This window comes from Castor canadensis, chromosome 5 (genome assembly GCF_047511655.1).
Source record: "Castor canadensis chromosome 5, mCasCan1.hap1v2, whole genome shotgun sequence".
Lineage (NCBI taxonomy): Eukaryota > Metazoa > Chordata > Mammalia > Rodentia > Castoridae > Castor > Castor canadensis.
In genome coordinates, this window is record NC_133390.1 from 11,301,107 (window position 1) to 11,319,091 (window position 17,985).

The 17,985-nt window shown below is 36.3% G+C and overlaps 1 protein-coding gene across 19 annotated transcripts in view; it reads left to right on the forward strand.

The window, feature by feature from the left end:
- Synj1 (synaptojanin 1) overlaps positions 1 to 17,985 on the forward strand; it is a 95,770-nt gene that overhangs the window by 30,721 nt on the left and 47,064 nt on the right. For all 19 annotated transcript variants that reach the window (XM_020165704.2, XM_020165703.2, XM_020165707.2 and 16 more), the window contains exons 7-10: positions 12,710 to 12,771; positions 14,048 to 14,144; positions 15,387 to 15,556; positions 16,912 to 16,993. In XM_020165704.2, coding sequence (XP_020021293.2) covers positions 12,710 to 12,771; positions 14,048 to 14,144; positions 15,387 to 15,556; positions 16,912 to 16,993 — 411 coding nt within the window. The remainder of the gene's footprint in view (positions 1 to 12,709; positions 12,772 to 14,047; positions 14,145 to 15,386; positions 15,557 to 16,911; positions 16,994 to 17,985) is intronic.

Genomic DNA, 17,985 nt, shown 5'->3' on the forward strand with positions numbered 1-17,985 from the left:
TCCCCTTGATTTAATGTCCTCATATGAGGGAGAACATACGATTTTTGGTCTTTTGGGCCAGGCTAACCTCACTCAGAATAATGTTCTCCAATTCCATCCATTTACCAGCGAATGATAACATTTCGTTCTTCTTCATGGCTGCATAAAATTCCATTGTGTATAGATACCACATTTTCTTAATCCATTCGTCAGTGATGGGGCATCTTGGCTGTTTCCATAGCTTGGCTATTGTGAATAGTGCCGCAATAAACATGGGTGTGCAGGTGCCTCTGGAGTAACCTGTGTCACAGTCTTTTGGGTATATCCCCAAGAGTGGTATTGCTGGATCAAATGGTAGATCGATGTCTAGCTTTTTAAGTAGCCTCCAAATTTTTTTCCAGAGTGGTTGTACTAGTTTACATTCCTACCAGCAGTGTAAGAGGGTTCCTTTTTCCTCGCATCCTCACCAACACCTGTTGTTCGTGGTGTTGCTAATGATGGCTATTCTAACAGGAGTGAGGTGGAATCTTAGCAAGGTTTTAATTTGCATTTCCTTAATTGCTAGAGATGATGAGCATTTTTTCATGTGTTTTTTGGCCATTTGAATTTCTTCTTTTGAGAATGTTCACTTGCCCATTTCTTTCTTGGTTCATTAGTTTTGGTAGAATTTAGTTTTTTAAGGTCCCTATATATTCTGGTTATCAGTCCTTTGATGATGTGTAGCTGGCAAATATTTTCTCCCACTCTGTGGGTGTTCTCTTCAGTTTAGAGACCATTTCTTTTGATGAACAGAAGCTTTTTAGTTTTATGAGGTCCCATTTACCCATGGTATCTCTTAGTTGCTGTGCTGCTAGGTTCTGTTGAGAAAGTTCTTACCTATACCTACTAACTCCAGAGTATTTCCTACTCTTTCCTGTATCAACTTTAGAGTTTGGGGTCTGATATTAAGATCCTTGATCCATTTTGAGTTAATCTTGGTATAGGGTGATATACATGGATCTAGTTTCAGTTTTTTGCAGACTGCTAACCAGTTTTCCCAGCAGTTTTTGTTGAAGAGGCTGCTATTTCTCCATCATATATTTTCAGCGCCTTTGTCAAAGACAAGTTGGTTATAGTTGTGTGGCTTCATATTTGGGTCCTCTATTCTGTTCCACTGGTCTTCATGTCTGTTTTTGTGCCAGTACCATGCTGTTTTTATTGTTATTGCTTTGTAATATAGTTTGAAGTCAGGTATTGTGATACCTCCAGCATTGTTCTTTTGACTGAGTATTGCCTTGGCTATTCGTGGCCTCTTGTGTTTCCATATAAAATCACGGTAGATTTTTCATTCTCTTTAATGAATGTCATTGGAATTTTGATGGGAATTGTATTAAACATGTAGATTACTTTTGGGAGTATAGACATTTTTACTATGTTGATTCTACCAATCCATGAGCATGGGAGATCTCTCCACTTTCTATAGTCTTCCTCAATCTCTTTCTTCAGAAGTGTATAGTTTTCCTTGTAGAGGTTGTTCACATCTTTTGTTAGGTTTACACCTAGGTATTTGATTTTTTTTGAGGCTATTGTAAATGGAATTGTTTTCATACATTCTTTTTCAGTTTATTATTAGTGTATAGAAATGCTAATGATTTTTCTATGTTCATTTTATATCCTGCTACCTTGCTGTAGCTATTGATGATGTCTAGAAGCTTCTGAGTAGAGTTTTTTAGGTCTTTAAGGTATAGGATCATGTCGTCTGCAAATAGGGATATTTTGACAGTTTCTTTACCTATTTGTATTCCTTTTATTCCTTCTTCTTGCCTAATTGCTCTGGCTAGGAATTCCGGGACTATGTTGAATAGGAGTGGAGATAGTGGGCATCCTTGTCTGGTTCCTGATTTTAGAGGGAATGGTTTCAGTTTTTCTCCGTTAAGTATAATGCTGGCTGTAGGTTTGTCATATATAGCTTTTATAATGTTGAGGCACTTTCCTTCTATTCCTAGTTTTCTTAGAGCTTTTATCATGAAATGATGTTGGATCTTATCAAAGGCTTTTTCTGCATCTATTGAGATGATCAAGCGGTTTTTGTCTTTGCTTCTGTTAATGTGGTTTATTACGTTTATTCATTTTCGTATGTTGAACCACCCCTGCATTCCTGGGATGAAGCCTACTTGGTCGTGGTGAATAATCTTTTTGATGTGTTGTTGAATTTGGTTTGCCATTATTTTGTTGAGGATTTTTGCGTCAGTGTTCATTAAGGAGATTGGCCTATAGTTCTCCTTTTTGGAGGTGTCTTTGCCTGGTTTTGGGATAAGTGTATTACTGGCTTCATAAAATGTGTTAGGCGGTTTTCCTTCCCTTTCTATTTCATGGAACAGTTTAAGGAGGGTTGGTATCAGTTCTTCTTTAAAGGTCTGATAGAATTCAACAGAGAATCCATCAGGTCCTGGACTTTTCTTTTTTGGGAGACTCTTGATTGCTGCTTCAATTTCATTTTGTGTTATAGATCTATTCAGGTGATTAATTTCCTCTTGGTTCAGTTTTGGATGATCGTATGTATCTAGAAATCTGTCCATTTCTTTAAGATTTTTCAAATTTATTTGAATATAAGTTCTATTTGAATATAGGTTCTCAACGTAGTCTCTGATGATTTCTTGGACTTCCATGGTGTTTGTTGTTATCTCCCCTTTTGCATTCCTGATTCTACTAATTGGGTTTTTTTCTGTCCTCATTTTAGTCAGGTTTGCCAGGGGTCTATCGATCTTGTTTATTTTTTCAAAGAACCAACTTTTTGTTTCATTAATTCTTTGTGTGGTGTTTTTGGTTTCTATTTCGTTGATTTCAGCTCTTGTTTTTATTATTTCTCTCCTTCTATTTGTTTTGGGATTTGCTTGTTCTTGTTTTTCTAGGCGTTTGAGATGTATCATTAGGTCATTGATTGGGATCTTTCAGTCTTTTTAATATATGCACTCATGGCTATAAACTTTCCTCTCAGGACTGCCTTTGCTGTGTCCCATAGGTTCCGGTAGGTTGTGTTTTCATTTTCATTGACCTCCAGGAACTTTTTAATTTCCTCTTTTATTTCATCAATGATCCATTGTTCATTAACTAATGAGTTATTTAGTTTCCAGCTGTTTGCATGTTTTTTTTGTCTTTTGTTGTTGAGTTCTACTTTTACTGCATTGTGATCAGATAGTATGCATGGTATAATTTCTATTTTCTTATATTTGCTGAGGCTTGCTTTGTGCCCTAGGATATGATCTATTTTGGAGAAGGTTCCATAGGCTGCTGAGAAAAATGTATATTGCGTAGAAGTTGGTTGAAATGTTCTGTAGACATCAAGTAGGTCCATTTGATCTATTGTATATTTTAGATCTTGGATTTCTTTATTGATTTTTTGTTTGGATGACCTATCTATTATGATAATGGGGTGTTAAAGTGTTAAAGTCTCCCACAACCACTGTGTTGGAGTTAATATATGCTTTTAGGTCTTTCAGGGTATGTTTGATGAAATTGGGTGCATTGACATTGGGTGCGTACAGATTGATGATTATTATTTCCTTTTGGTCTATTTCCCCTTTTATCAGTATGGAATGTCCTTCTTTATCTCGCTTGATCGATGTAGGTTTGAAGTCTACTTTGTCAGAGATAAGTATTGCTACTCCTGCCTGTTTTTGGGGGCCATTGGCTTGGTAAATCTTCTTCCAGCCTTTCATCCTTAGCCTATGCTTATTTCTGTCAGTGAGATGGGTCTCCTGTAAGCAACAAATTGTTGGATCTTCCTTTTTAATCCATTTTGTCAAGCAGTGCCCTTTGATGGGTGAATTAAGTCCATTAACATTAAGTGTTAGTACTGATAGGTATGTGGTGATTCCTGTCATTTAGTTGTCTTAGTTGTTTGAAGGTTTGTTTGTGTGTACCTAAGTTGAGGTTACTCTCTACTTTCTTGCTTGCTTTTTCTTTTCCTGTAGTTTGGTGCTGCCTGTTCTTTCATGGTTAAGTTGGGTTTCACTTTCTGTGTGCAGAATCCCCTGAAGAATCTTTTGTAGTGGTGGCTTTGTGGTCACATATTGTTTTAGTTTCTGCTTATCATGGAAGACTTTTATTGCTCCACCTATTTTGAATGACATTTTTGCTGGGTAGAGTATCCTGGGGTTGAAGTTATTTTCATTCAGTGCCCGGAAGATCTCACCCCACGCTCTTCTTGCTTTTAATGTTTCTGTTGAGAAGTCTGCTGTTATTTTGATGGGTTTACCTTTGTATGTTATTTGTTTTTTCTCTCTTACAGCCTTCAATATTGTTTCCCTAGTTTCTGAACTTGTTGTTTTAATGATGATATGTCGTGGGGTAGTTCTATTTTGATCTAGTCTGTTTGGTGTCCTGGTGGCCTCTTGCATCTGTATTGGAATAGCTTTCTCTAGATTTGGGAAATTTTCTGTTATTATTTTGTTGAATATATTACGCATTCCCTTCGCTTGCACCTCTTCTCCTTCTTCGATGCCCATGATTCTCAAGTTTGGTCTTTTGATGGAGTCAGTGAGTTCTTACATTTTCTTTTCACAGATCTTGAATTGTTTAATTAATAGTTCTTCGGTTTTTCCTTTAATTACCATTTCATCTTTGAGTTCTGAGATTCTGTCTTCTGTTTTTTCTATTCTGCCAGATTGGCCTTCCGTTTTGTTTTGCAATTCTGTTTCGTTCTTTTTTCTGAGGTTTTCCATATCCTGGGTCGTTTCCTGTTTAATGTTGTCTATTTTTGTCCTGAGTTCATTTATCTTCTTATTAATCGTGTTCTGTGTTTCACTTTGGTGTTTATACAGTGCTTATATGGTTTCCTTTATTTCTTCTTTTGCTTTTTCAAATTCTCTATTTTAGTTGTCTACGAATTTCTTGAGTGTCTCCTGTACATTTTGGTTGATCATATCCAGTATCATCTCTATAAAATTCTCATTGAGTACCTGTAGTATGTCTTCTTTTAAATTATTCTTGTGGGCTTCATTTGGTTCTTTGGCATAGTTTATCTTCATTTTATTGGAGTCTGGGTCTGAGTATCTGTTTTCTTCATTTCCCTCTGGTTCCTGTACTAATTTTTTGCTGTTGGGAAACTGGTTTCTCTGTTTTTTCTGTCTTTCTGTCATTGCCCTTGGTGTTGTTATTGTCCCAGTACTGTGTGCAATTAAGTATTTTCTGGCTTATAATAATAGCACTAGTAATGTTTAGAATGGAAGGGTGAGAGGAGATGGAAAGCAAAGAAGTTAAAGGAAAAGGGAAAAACAAATAATCAAGTAGAAAAAAAAACAAAACAAAGAAACAAACAAAATTAGTTTCAAAGATATAAACAGGGAGAGACAGTGTAGTAATCAACCATAAGCTGAAAAGGCATTAGAGAGACAGAGAGAGGATTGAAAATAAAAAATAAAAAGAATAAAGATTAGAATAAAAATAAAAAATAAGTAAATGAAAGAAGATATATATATATATATATATATATATATATATATATATATATATATATATATAAATAAAACAAAATAAAAAATAGAAAAAAAACTCCAAGTTGAAATGCAATGAAGTTTCAGTCTTAATAATTTTGGTTTCATCCCTCAGCCTCCAATCCTGGAGATGGTGCCTCAGATACTGTTCTGTAGTTGTCTCATCAAAGGGGAAACATAAAGTAGAACAAAACTGCACAAAAAACCACCAAGTGTCCCAAGTTCAAATGCAATACAGTTTCATTAAGTTTTTCAGCATGCAGGTGTAGTTCCGTTGTTTTCTCATCAAAGGTAGGGAGAGAGAAAAAAAAGAGTCTGGAGACAGTTCTGTGAATGGCTGTCTGCCACTGTGGCTTGCCTGCCCACTGCGGTCAGCCTGCTGTTGCTGGTGGCTTTATTTATGCAGATCTCTGGGTTGAGCTTAGCACTCACCTGGCCCCACAGACTTTGTTTACTCAGAGTTCTTCTGTGCCGAGAGCCACTGCTACAAGCTTTCCCCTTTCCAAGCACACTAGGGGAGGTGACACTGCACCCGCTTTCTCAGGCCTGCGTGTTTATTTACAGCTCATGTGGGAAGTGGGTCTTCCCCCCTCTCCTGTGGAGTTTTCCTCTCACCGCTGCTTTTACAAGCTTTCCTGCTCCTGATTATTGGGCAGTGCTGCTGCTCCTGCCGGCCAGTGTGTTTACAGGTCATGTGGGAGGTGAGTCTTACCCCGTCTCTTGTGGAGTTCTCCTCCCTCCGCCACTCTCAGAAGCTTTCCTGCTCCTGGTTGCTGGGCACCTGTCCCCACTCCCGCCCTCTCCGGCCAGGCCCAGCTTATTTATTTACAGTTCCAGGAGGAAATCCCCTCCCCCTCCTCTCTGGCACTCAAGGCGCCCCACCCTCTTTGCTACATGTCTTTTTTGTTGTTATTGCTTATTACTCAGTTTCTCTTTTTCCCCGGGTGGGGGTCGATCTGTCCAGGGATCTATGCTGATCTGGCCCAGGGTTGTCTGTGGAAGTACTGCGTATTGCTTAGCTCACCTTGTCCACGTTTTCCCAAGCTGTCTGAGTGTGGGCGTCTGGCGGTCGGGGGCCCTCCTGGTTTCTCTGTTTAACGTGAAGTTGAGATTCTCTGCTCAGGCTGGAGGTGTGGAGGGGGTCAAAGTTTTGCCTCTTCTTGGTGGCCTTGCCTTTAAGGTGTGTCTCCAGTGTCTCTCCAAGATTTCACTTAAGGAGGCTCGCTTTCTGCTTCCTCCCTCTAGCCGCTATCTTGGAATTCCGATAATTGATTTTTTAAAATTAAAACACCTCATCCAAAGATAAATTATCCCACAGAAGACAAATAAGAAAATTTTCAACTTAGATTGGTTGTAAATGGTTATTACATGTCTTGTGTATTCTTAGGACTCAAATTTATTTTAGGGAGTCCTTAAGGATAGTGTTGCCTAGTGAGATGTCTTACTTTGAAAGTCGTGGACAGAATCCTTGGCCATTCATCCCTTGACTTACTTCTTCATGATTAATTGCACTATGTCTGTTTAACTCAAAAATTAAAAGAAATATCTGAAGCAAATTTAAAATGAAAATTCATGGCCTGAACTTCAGATCAGCTGCAACAGAATCTCTTGGCTTAGGGCCAGGAATCTGCATTTTAAACCAGTGTTCCTCCCACTCAATGTCAAGAAGTGTGGTTTTACAGGATCTTAGTCTAATGGTCATGAGTCAGCCAGTCCTAAGCAAGCAAGGGTAGCCTTCTCACAAAGCCCCAGCATTCTCCTAGGCATTGAGACTTTCCATGTCTTTTTATTTCCATTGCTGTCATCATCTTAGTTAAGGTCTTCATAATTGCTTCTAACTTTGAAGATTTTCACAGCTTTCTAACTGCTCTCATCCCTCTAAATTATACTTCCTGCTAGATCTCTGACACTTCTTTCCACTTTTGATATATTAGGCTTGTCACATCTATTAAGTACCCATCTCCTCACAATCTGGCTTATTTTACTTATCCAGCTTCACATTTTACTGTTTCTAACAGTAATCCTATACTTTGAAAATGAAGATTTGAGGTCCTTAAATGGGTTCCAACCACTTCTCCACAACAATCATTTCATTTAATACTTGAGTTCTCTCAGTGTGTATTATTTTATAGTCAGTGCTGTGAGAGATTCAAAGGCTATAGTGATGCTTTACAGAGAACTTGCAGTGTTTTGGGATTAAGGCCTTTTATGAAAACGGTAAATATCAATATGAATTCCTTTGAAGTAATGTAAAGTTGTTATAAGGTGCTTCACAAGGAAGAATATTTTAAATGGTAGGTCCTCACTTATCTTTCCTTTTCTCTAAAATTCTTTTGCATTTATAGTATTACTCTGACATCATACTACTATGTTAATTATAACTTACATATTAAAAGTTACGTCAGTCAGCCTTTCATCTTTGTGACAAAATACCTGAGAAAAACAACCTAAGGGAGGAAAGATTTGTTTTGGTGTATGGTTTCAGAGGTTCCAGTCCATGGTTACTTGGTTCTGTTGTTTTTTGGGGACCATGGTGAGGGAGAGTATCATGGCTAGGAGCCTGTAGTAAGGGAGGCTGTTTGCTTAATGGAAGCCAGGAAGCAGAGAAATGGAGAGGAAGAGTCCAGGGATAAGAACTTTCTTATTCTCATTTTCTCTCTGGAGATGGCCAGCTTTTGGTCTATTGAAAGTGTATTCCTTTATTCATAAACTTTACTATGTCACTTTCAGTATTTTAAAAAAAAGATATGCCCAGTGACCTCAAATGAGAGCCATACCTCCTAATAGCCCATTCAACTGTGAATGGATTAATCATTTGAGGAAGGTAGAAACCTCATAATTCAATCATCTCTCAAAAGCCCATCAACCAGTACTTTAACCTATGAGCCTTCAGGGATACCCCGTTTACACTTCCCGCATAGCTGAGCTGATAGTTGTGAGCCACCATGCCCAGTCCCAAATAAATATTTTTTAAAAATACCTTTGATGCAGCTTTTCTTTTTTAATAGGTAAATTTATGGTTATTTGCAGCCTTAAAATTTTCTGGTGTGTTTTTATCACAATTGACAGGGTTTTTTTTGTGGTGTTGGTGGTGGTAACTGGTTTCATGCTTGCAAAACAGGCACTCTAGTGCTTAAACTACATCTCCAGTCTTCTATTACAGAAGTTTTCCTTTAACACTGAATAATAAAATCTAGTCATAATTGAGCCAATATGTTGTAACAATAGCTATGATATATAGCTAGAGGTGTATATGTATTGGGAGTAGGTTTGGAAGGAAAAACCAACTACAGGCATTAACTAAAGAAGTGATAACTTGTGTTTTTCTACCTTACACTTGCAGTACTATACAAGATAAATAGGTGCTGGTCTTGAACTAGTTAGACGCAGTTTAACGTGAGGTTGTACTAAAGAAAAAGTATCAGCTTCTGTGACTTTAATTTTAAAGTGCTTCAGGCTCTGGGACACACATTTTTCAAATTTTAAAATTTTATGAGGTCTATTAAATACCATAAAATTAAATAGAATGTAGATGATTCAGTGGGTCTAAATGTGAGTCTAGATTAGGCTAATCAATTTCTTATCAAAATATAAAAATTAAAGAGAATCCATTGGTTATCAATACAGTCATTAGATTATCTGACTCAGGACAGTGAGGGAGAATACTTAATGAATGATAGTAATGTTACTTCAGTTTTGAAACTGAATAAGCACATTACAGCTTATTTCCTGTTCATTTTGCTTTGTTTTTGTCAAACTGTGTGAGTGACATGGCAACTCCTTCCTACACCCTATTTAAAGTATTTTTCCCCCACAGATTAACAAGAATAAATTCTGGGGAACTTTGATCCCAAAGCCTCAGAGAGAAGTTTAAAAGTGAAGTTCTACCAATCCATGAGCATGGGAGATCTCTCCACTTTCTATAGTCTTCCTCAATCTCTTTCTTCAGAAGTGTATAGTTTTCCTTGTAGAGGTCTTTCACATCTTTTGTTAGGTTTACACCTAGGTATTTGATTTTGTTTGAGGCTATTGTAAATGGAATTGTTTTCATACATTCTTTTTCAGTTTGCTCATTGTTAGTGTATAGAAATGCTAATGATTTTTCTATGTTGATTTTATATCCTGCTACCTTGCCATAGCTATTGATGATGTCTAGAAGCTTCTGAGTAGAGTTTTTTGGGTCTTTAAGGTATAGGATCATGTCGTCTGCAAATAGGGATATTTTGACAGTTTCTTTACCTATTTGTATTCCTTTTATTCCTTCTTCTTGCCTAATTGCTCTGGCTAGGAATTCCGGGACTATGTTGAATAGGAGTGGAGATAGTGGGCATCAACATAGTAAAAATGTTGATACTCCCAAAAGTAATCTACATGTTTAATGCAATTCCCATCAAAATTCCAATGACATTCATTAAAGAGATTGAAAAATCTACTGTGAAATTTATATGGAAACACAAGAGGCCACGAATAGCCAAGGCAATACTCAGTCAAAAGAACAATGCTGGAGGTATCACAATACCTGACTTCAAACTATATTACAAAGCAATAACAATAAAAACAGAATGGTACTGGCACAAAAACAGACATGAAGACCAGTGGAACAGAATAGAGGACCCAGATATGAAGCCACACAACTATAACCAACTTGTCTTTGACAGAGGAGCTAAAAATATACGATGGAGAAATAGCAGCCTCTTCAACAAAAACTGCTGGGAAAACTGGTTAGCAGTCTGCAAAAAACTGAAACTAGATCCATGTATATCACCCTATACCAAGATTAACTCAAAATGGATCAAGGATCTTAATATCAGACCCCAAACTCTAAAGTTGATACAGGAAAGAGTAGGACATACTCTGGAGTTAGTAGGTATAGGTAAGAACTTTCTCAACGATACCCTAGCAGCACAGCAACTAAGAGATAGCATAGATAAATGGGACCTCATAAAGCTAAAAAGCTTGTGTTCATCAAAAGAAATGGTCTCTAAACTGAAGAGAACACCCACAGAGTGGGAGAAAATATTTGCCAAGTATACATCAGACAAAGGACTGATAACCAGAATATATAGGGACCTTAAAAAACTAAATTCTCCCAAAACTAATGAACCAAGAAAGAAATGGGCAAGTGAACTAAACAGAACTTTCTCAAAAGAAGAAATTCAAATGGCCAAAAAACACATGAAAAAATGCTCACCATCTCTAGCAGTAAAGGAAATGCAAATTAAAACCTTGCTAAGATTCCACCTCACCCCGTTAGAATAGCCATCATCAGCAACACCATGAACAACAGGTGTTGGCGAGGATGCGAGGAAAAAGGAACCCTCTTACACTGTTGGTGGGGATGTAGACTAGTACAACCACTCTGGAAAAAAATTTGGAGGCTACTTAAAAAGCTAGACATCGATCTACCATTTGATCCAGCAATACCACTCTTGGGGATATACCCAAAAGACTGTGACACAGGTTACTCCAGAGGCACCTGCACACCCATGTTTATTGCGGCACTATTCACAATAGCCAAGTTATGGAAACAGCCAAGATGCCCCATCACTGACGAATGGATTAAGAAAATGTGGTATCTATACACAATGGAATTTTATGCAGCCATGAAGAAGAACGAAATGTTATCATTCACTGGTAAATGGATGGAATTGGAGAACATCATTCTGAGTGAGGTTAGCCTGGCCCAAAAGACCAAAAATCGTATGTTCTCCCTCATATGCGGACATTAGATCAAGGGCAAACACAACAATGGGATTAGACTATGAGCACATGATAAAAGCGAGAGCACACAAGGGAGGTGTGAGGATAGGTAAGACACCTAAAAAATTAGCTAGCATTTGTTGCCCTTAATGCAGAGAAACTAAAGCAGATACCTTAAATGCAACTGAGGCCAATAGGAAAAGGGGAACAGGTACTACAGAAAAAGTTAGATCAAAAAGAATTAACCTAGAAGGTAACAGCCACGCATAGGAAATCAATGTGAGTCAATACCCTGTATAGCTATCCTTATCTCAACCAGCAAAAACCCTTGTTCCTTCCTGTTATTGCTTATACTCTCTCTACAACAAAATTAGAAATAAGGGCAAAATAGTTTCTGGGTATTGAGGGGGTGGGGGGAAGAGGGAGGGGGTGGAGTGGGTGGTAAGGGAGGGGGTGGGGGCAGGGGGTAGAAATGAACCAAGCCTTGTATGCACATATGAATAATAAAAGAAAAAAAAAAGTTCTGGCTGGGGGCATGAATTAAGTGGTAGAGTGCCTGCCTAGCAAGCATGAGGCCCTGAGTTCAAATCCTAGTACTGCCAAAAAAGGGAGAGTAGAGAGAGAGGAGGGGAGGGGAGAGAGAGAAAGAGAAAAAGGAAAGAAAGTGAGGGAGGAAGGAAGGAAGGAAGAGTGAAGTTACTTCTCGACATCTGTTCTTTCTCAATCTTGCTTCATCTATTTGCCACTTTCCTATATGAGAAAAGAAAACTTATATAACAATACATACTAGGTAGATCTTTCCCATCTTTTTTATTTCAGTTAACGCAAAATATATAATTCTGCAAAATGTGCTATTACTATATTGTATGGCTGTGAGGTTCACTTAGTGAGTGTGTTTTTCCAGGAAGGAATGTTATTTTTAAGTCATTTGAGCTTTTGGTGAGGAAAGAGGTGACTAGAGTATTCAGCATGGTAGGGAAAAAGACACAGGAACATTATAGGGTAGGCTTCTTAGCAAAGTAGAAATTTAGGTCAGGAGACAAAGATCACATCTGAATCTTTTTTTTGAATTAGTTATTTATATCTAAGATCTAATTTCTTATTAAAATTAACTTACATAGAGCATGTATTTTGGTCTTAAAACAAGGTAATATATATGAAAGTACTCAAAAATCTCTTTCATCAAAAAAATTACTGTTACTTTACAATTATTTCCTAATGGTGTACCTTAATGCTGTTGTTTGTTTTGAGACAGGATCTCAGTATGTAGCTTAGACTTCCTCAAACATAAGATCCTCCTGCCTCCACTTCCTAGTGCTGGAATTACAGATAATGTACCACCTCGTATGCCTTACAGTTCTTTTTAAAGAGATTGCTTTCTAAGTAAAAGGTGAAGGAAAGCCCTTAGAACATTTTTTTAAAATTATCATGAATGAAAATCAATTATATTTGCTTTGCATTTAGCAAATTAATTGTTACATGTTTCAAGCACTGGTTTTTGTTTTGTCTACATGTTGTTTCATTGGTATGATTAAGTGGATTTTTCTTATCTTAAGGTGGGATCTCATCGTGTCCGTATGTCAAGGGGATTTGAAGCCAATGCACCTGCTTTTGATAGGTAAAATTGGCCATTTTTACATAGTGCTGTAAGTTTTGTTATTGCCAACAGTCAGATTATATTTACTGATGCATTTCAACTTTTTTTTGGCTTTAAATAAAATTCCTTCTAATTGCTAATTCAATTGGAAGACCATGAACACCTAGTGTTAGACTTCTACGGGTAGTAGTGTTGGAAGGGTCTTGATATCTTGGCCTTAAAAGTTCCTCTCCTCTTGTTCACTATAATATCCACTAGCCATATATAGCTACTGAGCACTTGAAATGTGACTAGGTAAGTTGAAACAGGGTGTAAGTATCAAGGGGTACACTGGATTTCAAAGGCTTATTGCAAAAAAAAAAAAATGAAGGAATATAAAATGTCTCAATATTTTGTATTAATTACATGTGAAATGACATTTTAGGTGTGTTGAGTTAAATAAAATATACTTAATTTCCTTTTGCTTTAAGGTCTCTTCTTGAATTTAAAATTATAGATGAGGCTCATTTTATATTTACTTTGTATGGCATTGCTATATACAGTAGTCCCCTCTTATCCTCATGGGATCTAAGACCCCCTTCATATATATACATATATGTTTTTCTTAACATGCATTGCTGTGTTAAGGTTTACTAGGCACTTTAAACATACATTGCTATGTTAAAGTAAATTAGGCACAGTAAGAGATTGTAAGATTGAATAACAAAACAGGACTATTATAACAATATGCTATAATAAAAGTTATATAAATGTGGCCTCTTTCTCATAAGAGTCAAGACAAATAATAATATTTTTGGACCGTGATTGACCTCAAGTAACTGAAACTGTAGAAAGTGAAACCGTAGATGAGAAGGCTACTGTATAGCCTATGAAATGGTTGGAAGCTGGAGAGAAAACAACCTCATATTTAGGGCCTATTTTTCAAAGGCTAGAGCTAGTAAGGAGGTCCCTCTGAATACTCCTAGAGTATGTGATGACTTCATGTGGGAGAGAAGCCCCCTCTGCCCTCACTTTGTGTCTTGCCAAGCACAGGGCCGCCTTTGGTGCCAAACTCAGTGTGAAAGGAGCCAGATGACTCGGGAGCTCCAAAATAGATTGGAGTCTCAGTGTTCTTGAGTCAGAGGAAGTTGTATTACCTGAATTTTCATAAATTCAAAGTTTTGAGGACATATAGAGTGGACTTGTACCAATTGGGCCAATTATATGAGTTTAAAATACTGCTGCCTAGGTTGTTTAATGATTCTGCTTATTGAAAAAAATAAAGCTTAATTTGACATCTTGTTTTCTTTTGTCATAGGCATTTTAGAACACTTAAGAATTTATATGGTAAACAAATAATAGTAAATTTGCTTGGCTCTAAGGAAGGTGAACATATGCTAAGCAAGGCTTTCCAAGTGAGTATGGTCATTTTTTCTTCTCATCTGGCCCATGGTCACCTAGAATGGTATTAAAAATCAATAAAATGATCAGATTCTCCCAGGAAGTATTGTTTCCTAGAAAAAGGTTAGGTACTTGTTGGCATCTTTAACTCTTGGAGGCTTAAAATTAGGAAACAGGCTAGGCTGCTGCTGCTGAAACTGAAATTATAGAAAGCATTCAAAGTACTTGACACTGCATTCTAACCTGCTTATTTAGTTTGGGGAGAAGCAAAAAAATACCCTCCTTCCCCCCGAAATGTTCACCTGTCATAGTAGAGAAATATGAGGCAGTTAACAGGCTAGAGACTTGACAAACAGTAGAGCACCTGCCTAAAAGCACAAGGCCCTGAGTTCAAACTCTAATGCTGCCCAAAAAAAAAAAAAAAAAAAAAAAAATGAGGCAGTTACCTTCCTTCATTGCCTTGCTTACTTCCTAGAATCCAGTCATTGTTTTAAACCTATAAAATGGTAAATAATGCCATTCATGTGCATGTAAGACCAGGCCTTCCTATGTTAATGAAAGAGAACTGGAAAACTTAAGACTTTCTTCTAAAAAATACTTTAAAAAATACTTATTGAATCAGTAATGGATCAGTATAAATTATGGTGTTTGTTATATAACTTAGTTGAAATGGCTAGAAAGCATTTCCTGAAGTTCAGTCTCATAAGTTTAAAAGTAACTTAAGTGTTTAGCTATTTTTTTAATCTTGTGAAACAAATGTTGTTAATAAATAGATTAAACTTTAAAGAATGACATTTAAATGGTAAACTTAGAAGTATATGTATGTATTTAATGAAGGCATAAAATTGAAACTTTCAATGTGTGATAGGCTTTGTGTTTAAAAAAATAAGATACTTTAGTTTGGGGAAAAACTAAAACACAACTTCTGAAGTTGTGTTTTAAAAATAAAATACTGGTGATCAGAAATAACATTTCATTTCCAAACCAGACCAAAATATTTAGGTTCCTATATGTTAATTATGTCACTTAGTCTCTCAGCGATAGTATATGAGGTATTAGAAAATAGATGTCACTATGTATCAGCAAGTAATTTTCCATTTTACCTCTAATGTCATTGAAAGCTTTTGTGGAATTAGTAAAATTTCAAGGGACTTTGTTGAGGCATTACTTTAAAATGTAAGTTTTCAGTTATAACATTACATTGATAAGATCATATTTTGTTGCATTTAGATGAATATTTGCTTTTCTACTTTCAGAGTCATTTGAAAGCTTCTGAGCATGCTTCTGATATCCACATGGTGAATTTTGACTATCATCAAATGGTTAAAGGAGGAAAGGCAGAAAAGTTACATAGTATTCTTAAACCTCAAGTCCAGAAGTTTCTAGATTATGGATTTTTTTATTTCAATGGAAGTGAAGTTCAAAGGTTTGATAGTTCTAGTTTTCTATTCTTTAAATTGGAACTTTGCTATAACTTAAAAGTCATTTCTAACACTGAACTCTTAAATTTCCTTTTTTATATTGAGTTTTATAACTGTAAAATGTGTTTATACTTGATTTTAGGGTGGTTTTTCTTACAGAATTCAGCAAGATTAATAAGCTATTTCAGTATCTATTTTGGACCAGCAGTATACGTAATCTTTACTTTTATCAGTAATAATAACGATAGAGACAGGTTCTATTACTGTGCTCGCTTACATTTAAGAAAATTGAGGCATGGGATGTAATCTACTCCAGGTCGCATACCTAGGAAGTATTAGAGCTTAAATTCATCTGGCTCCAACCCTCATGCTATTATCTATGAAACCATCCCACTTCTCTTTCATACGGATGTTTTAACTTTTCCTGACCCCAGTAAAGACTATTAAATGCACATAGAAGTAAAAGGCATTACATACTGCTTTCCTTTGTACAATATTAGATCTTTAGTTTTTGCATATAAAACAGGAAAAAAGTAAATTGTAAGGTTTAAGTTCAGAATACAGGTTGAAGCAAACTTTTGTGAACAAAACTCAATTTTTTTTTATTATGTTATGCTGGGTAAGGGTACATTGTAGCATTTACAAAGGTTCTTACAATGTATCAACTATATCATACTTGAATTCACTCCCTCTACTGCTCTCATCCCTCCTCCCCTGATTCCTGGACCAGTTTCTACAGGTGTCATTTTTGCAGTTACATACATGTTGTATACATTATTTGCACTATAGTCACTCTCCCAACCCTTTCCCCACCACCTCCCACCTCCCAACCGTGCCAACACTCCTCCCACCCTCCCCACCCCCGACAGAACCTGTTCCACCCTCCTATTCTCCAATTTTATAGAAGAAAAAACATAAAAGATAATAAGAGAAATGTGGCATTTTTTGCTAGTTTGAGATAAGGATAGCTAGCTTGTGTATTTTATTTTCTATCAATGCTATAGCAGTTTTACTGGGCAGTCAATAGAAATAGGTTTTTAAATATCCATTCCAACAGTACTTGTCTGCTATGTGCAAAGGACTGTAGAATTATAAGCCTGAATGTGTATTTAGCTCCTAACTATGGCCCAATTTAAAATAAGTGTGTGATACAGAACACATAGTGAAATGTTAGCAGATGTAGAATCTAGGTAGTGGGTACAATATGATACTTTTGTCTTTGTTACATGCTTGAGAATTGTGATAATAAAAAGTTACAGAGGGAAAGTGGTGCTGCATTCTAATCACCTCAACTATCTTTATTTGCTTTAGCTTTATTTTTGTGTAAACTAACCAAATAACTTTATTGAAATTGTTACAGATGCCAGAGTGGTACCGTTCGGACTAACTGCTTGGATTGCCTTGATAGAACAAATAGTGTGCAGGCGTTCCTAGGCTTAGAGGTAAAAAATTAATTAAAATGTGTATGCCTTGAACCATTTGCCTCTGAGTGCTTTGGTAATACTTCTGTTTCTCATTAGTTACTTTTCAGAAAATACAAATGAAGATATACTTCATTAAAGGCAATTTTTATTTCTTGTCCTTTTTTTTTGGCCAAAATTCTTTTTGATTTCAATGTTCCTTTATCTGTTCTTCATGTTCTGTCTGGAGATAGCTGTCTAGCCACTTCCTTTTAGTTATTATTCCTCAACTCACCTTTTTAAAAGCTGGTGTTTATACTATTCCAATATTAGCTGCTTTTGCCTGTCTTTAAAATACATACACACACACACCTCTTTATTTTCTGGGTTGTCTTTTTAAGATTTTATGTTAGGATAGTCTATTTTCACATGGACATTCCTTTAGGATTATACTTTTGACATTTTAGTGGCTCAATCCAGTTTGTTTGGCATTTTAAAAATCAATAACCACATCAACTAGGATCAGATGAAAATGCATAGTGAGAGTGAAAATGACTGAGATTCAGCTTCCTGTAAGATCTTGGTTAAGAGGTTTTTTTTTCTTTACCATTTAACCATCAAGTTTGGTCTAAATCAGACATAATCTCAACTATTGAATAAACCATGTAGCAATACTTAGCTTTCCTGTGTCTTCTGTTACACAAGTTAGGATCATAAAGCTGTGGTGTGTCTTCATTTGATCTCTTAAGAACTTAGCATAGTTCTCAAATATTGTAAAAACAGGAATACAGAGTAACTATCCTTTTTTCTCTAGTTAGTGATTTGGCCAGAGTATTGATTAGTTACTCTGCCGCTGGGCTTCTTTCTATCTCAGAAGTGACAGTACAATATGTAAAATTCTCTGCTGTAGAAATGTGTTTTTTTATGTAACTAAATTTTACTCCTTTGATTTTTTGAAAAAAATCAAAATTTATTTAGAAAATGTGACAGATGAAAAGTAAAAAAAGGAATGTTGATCGTTTAGGTGGAGTTTA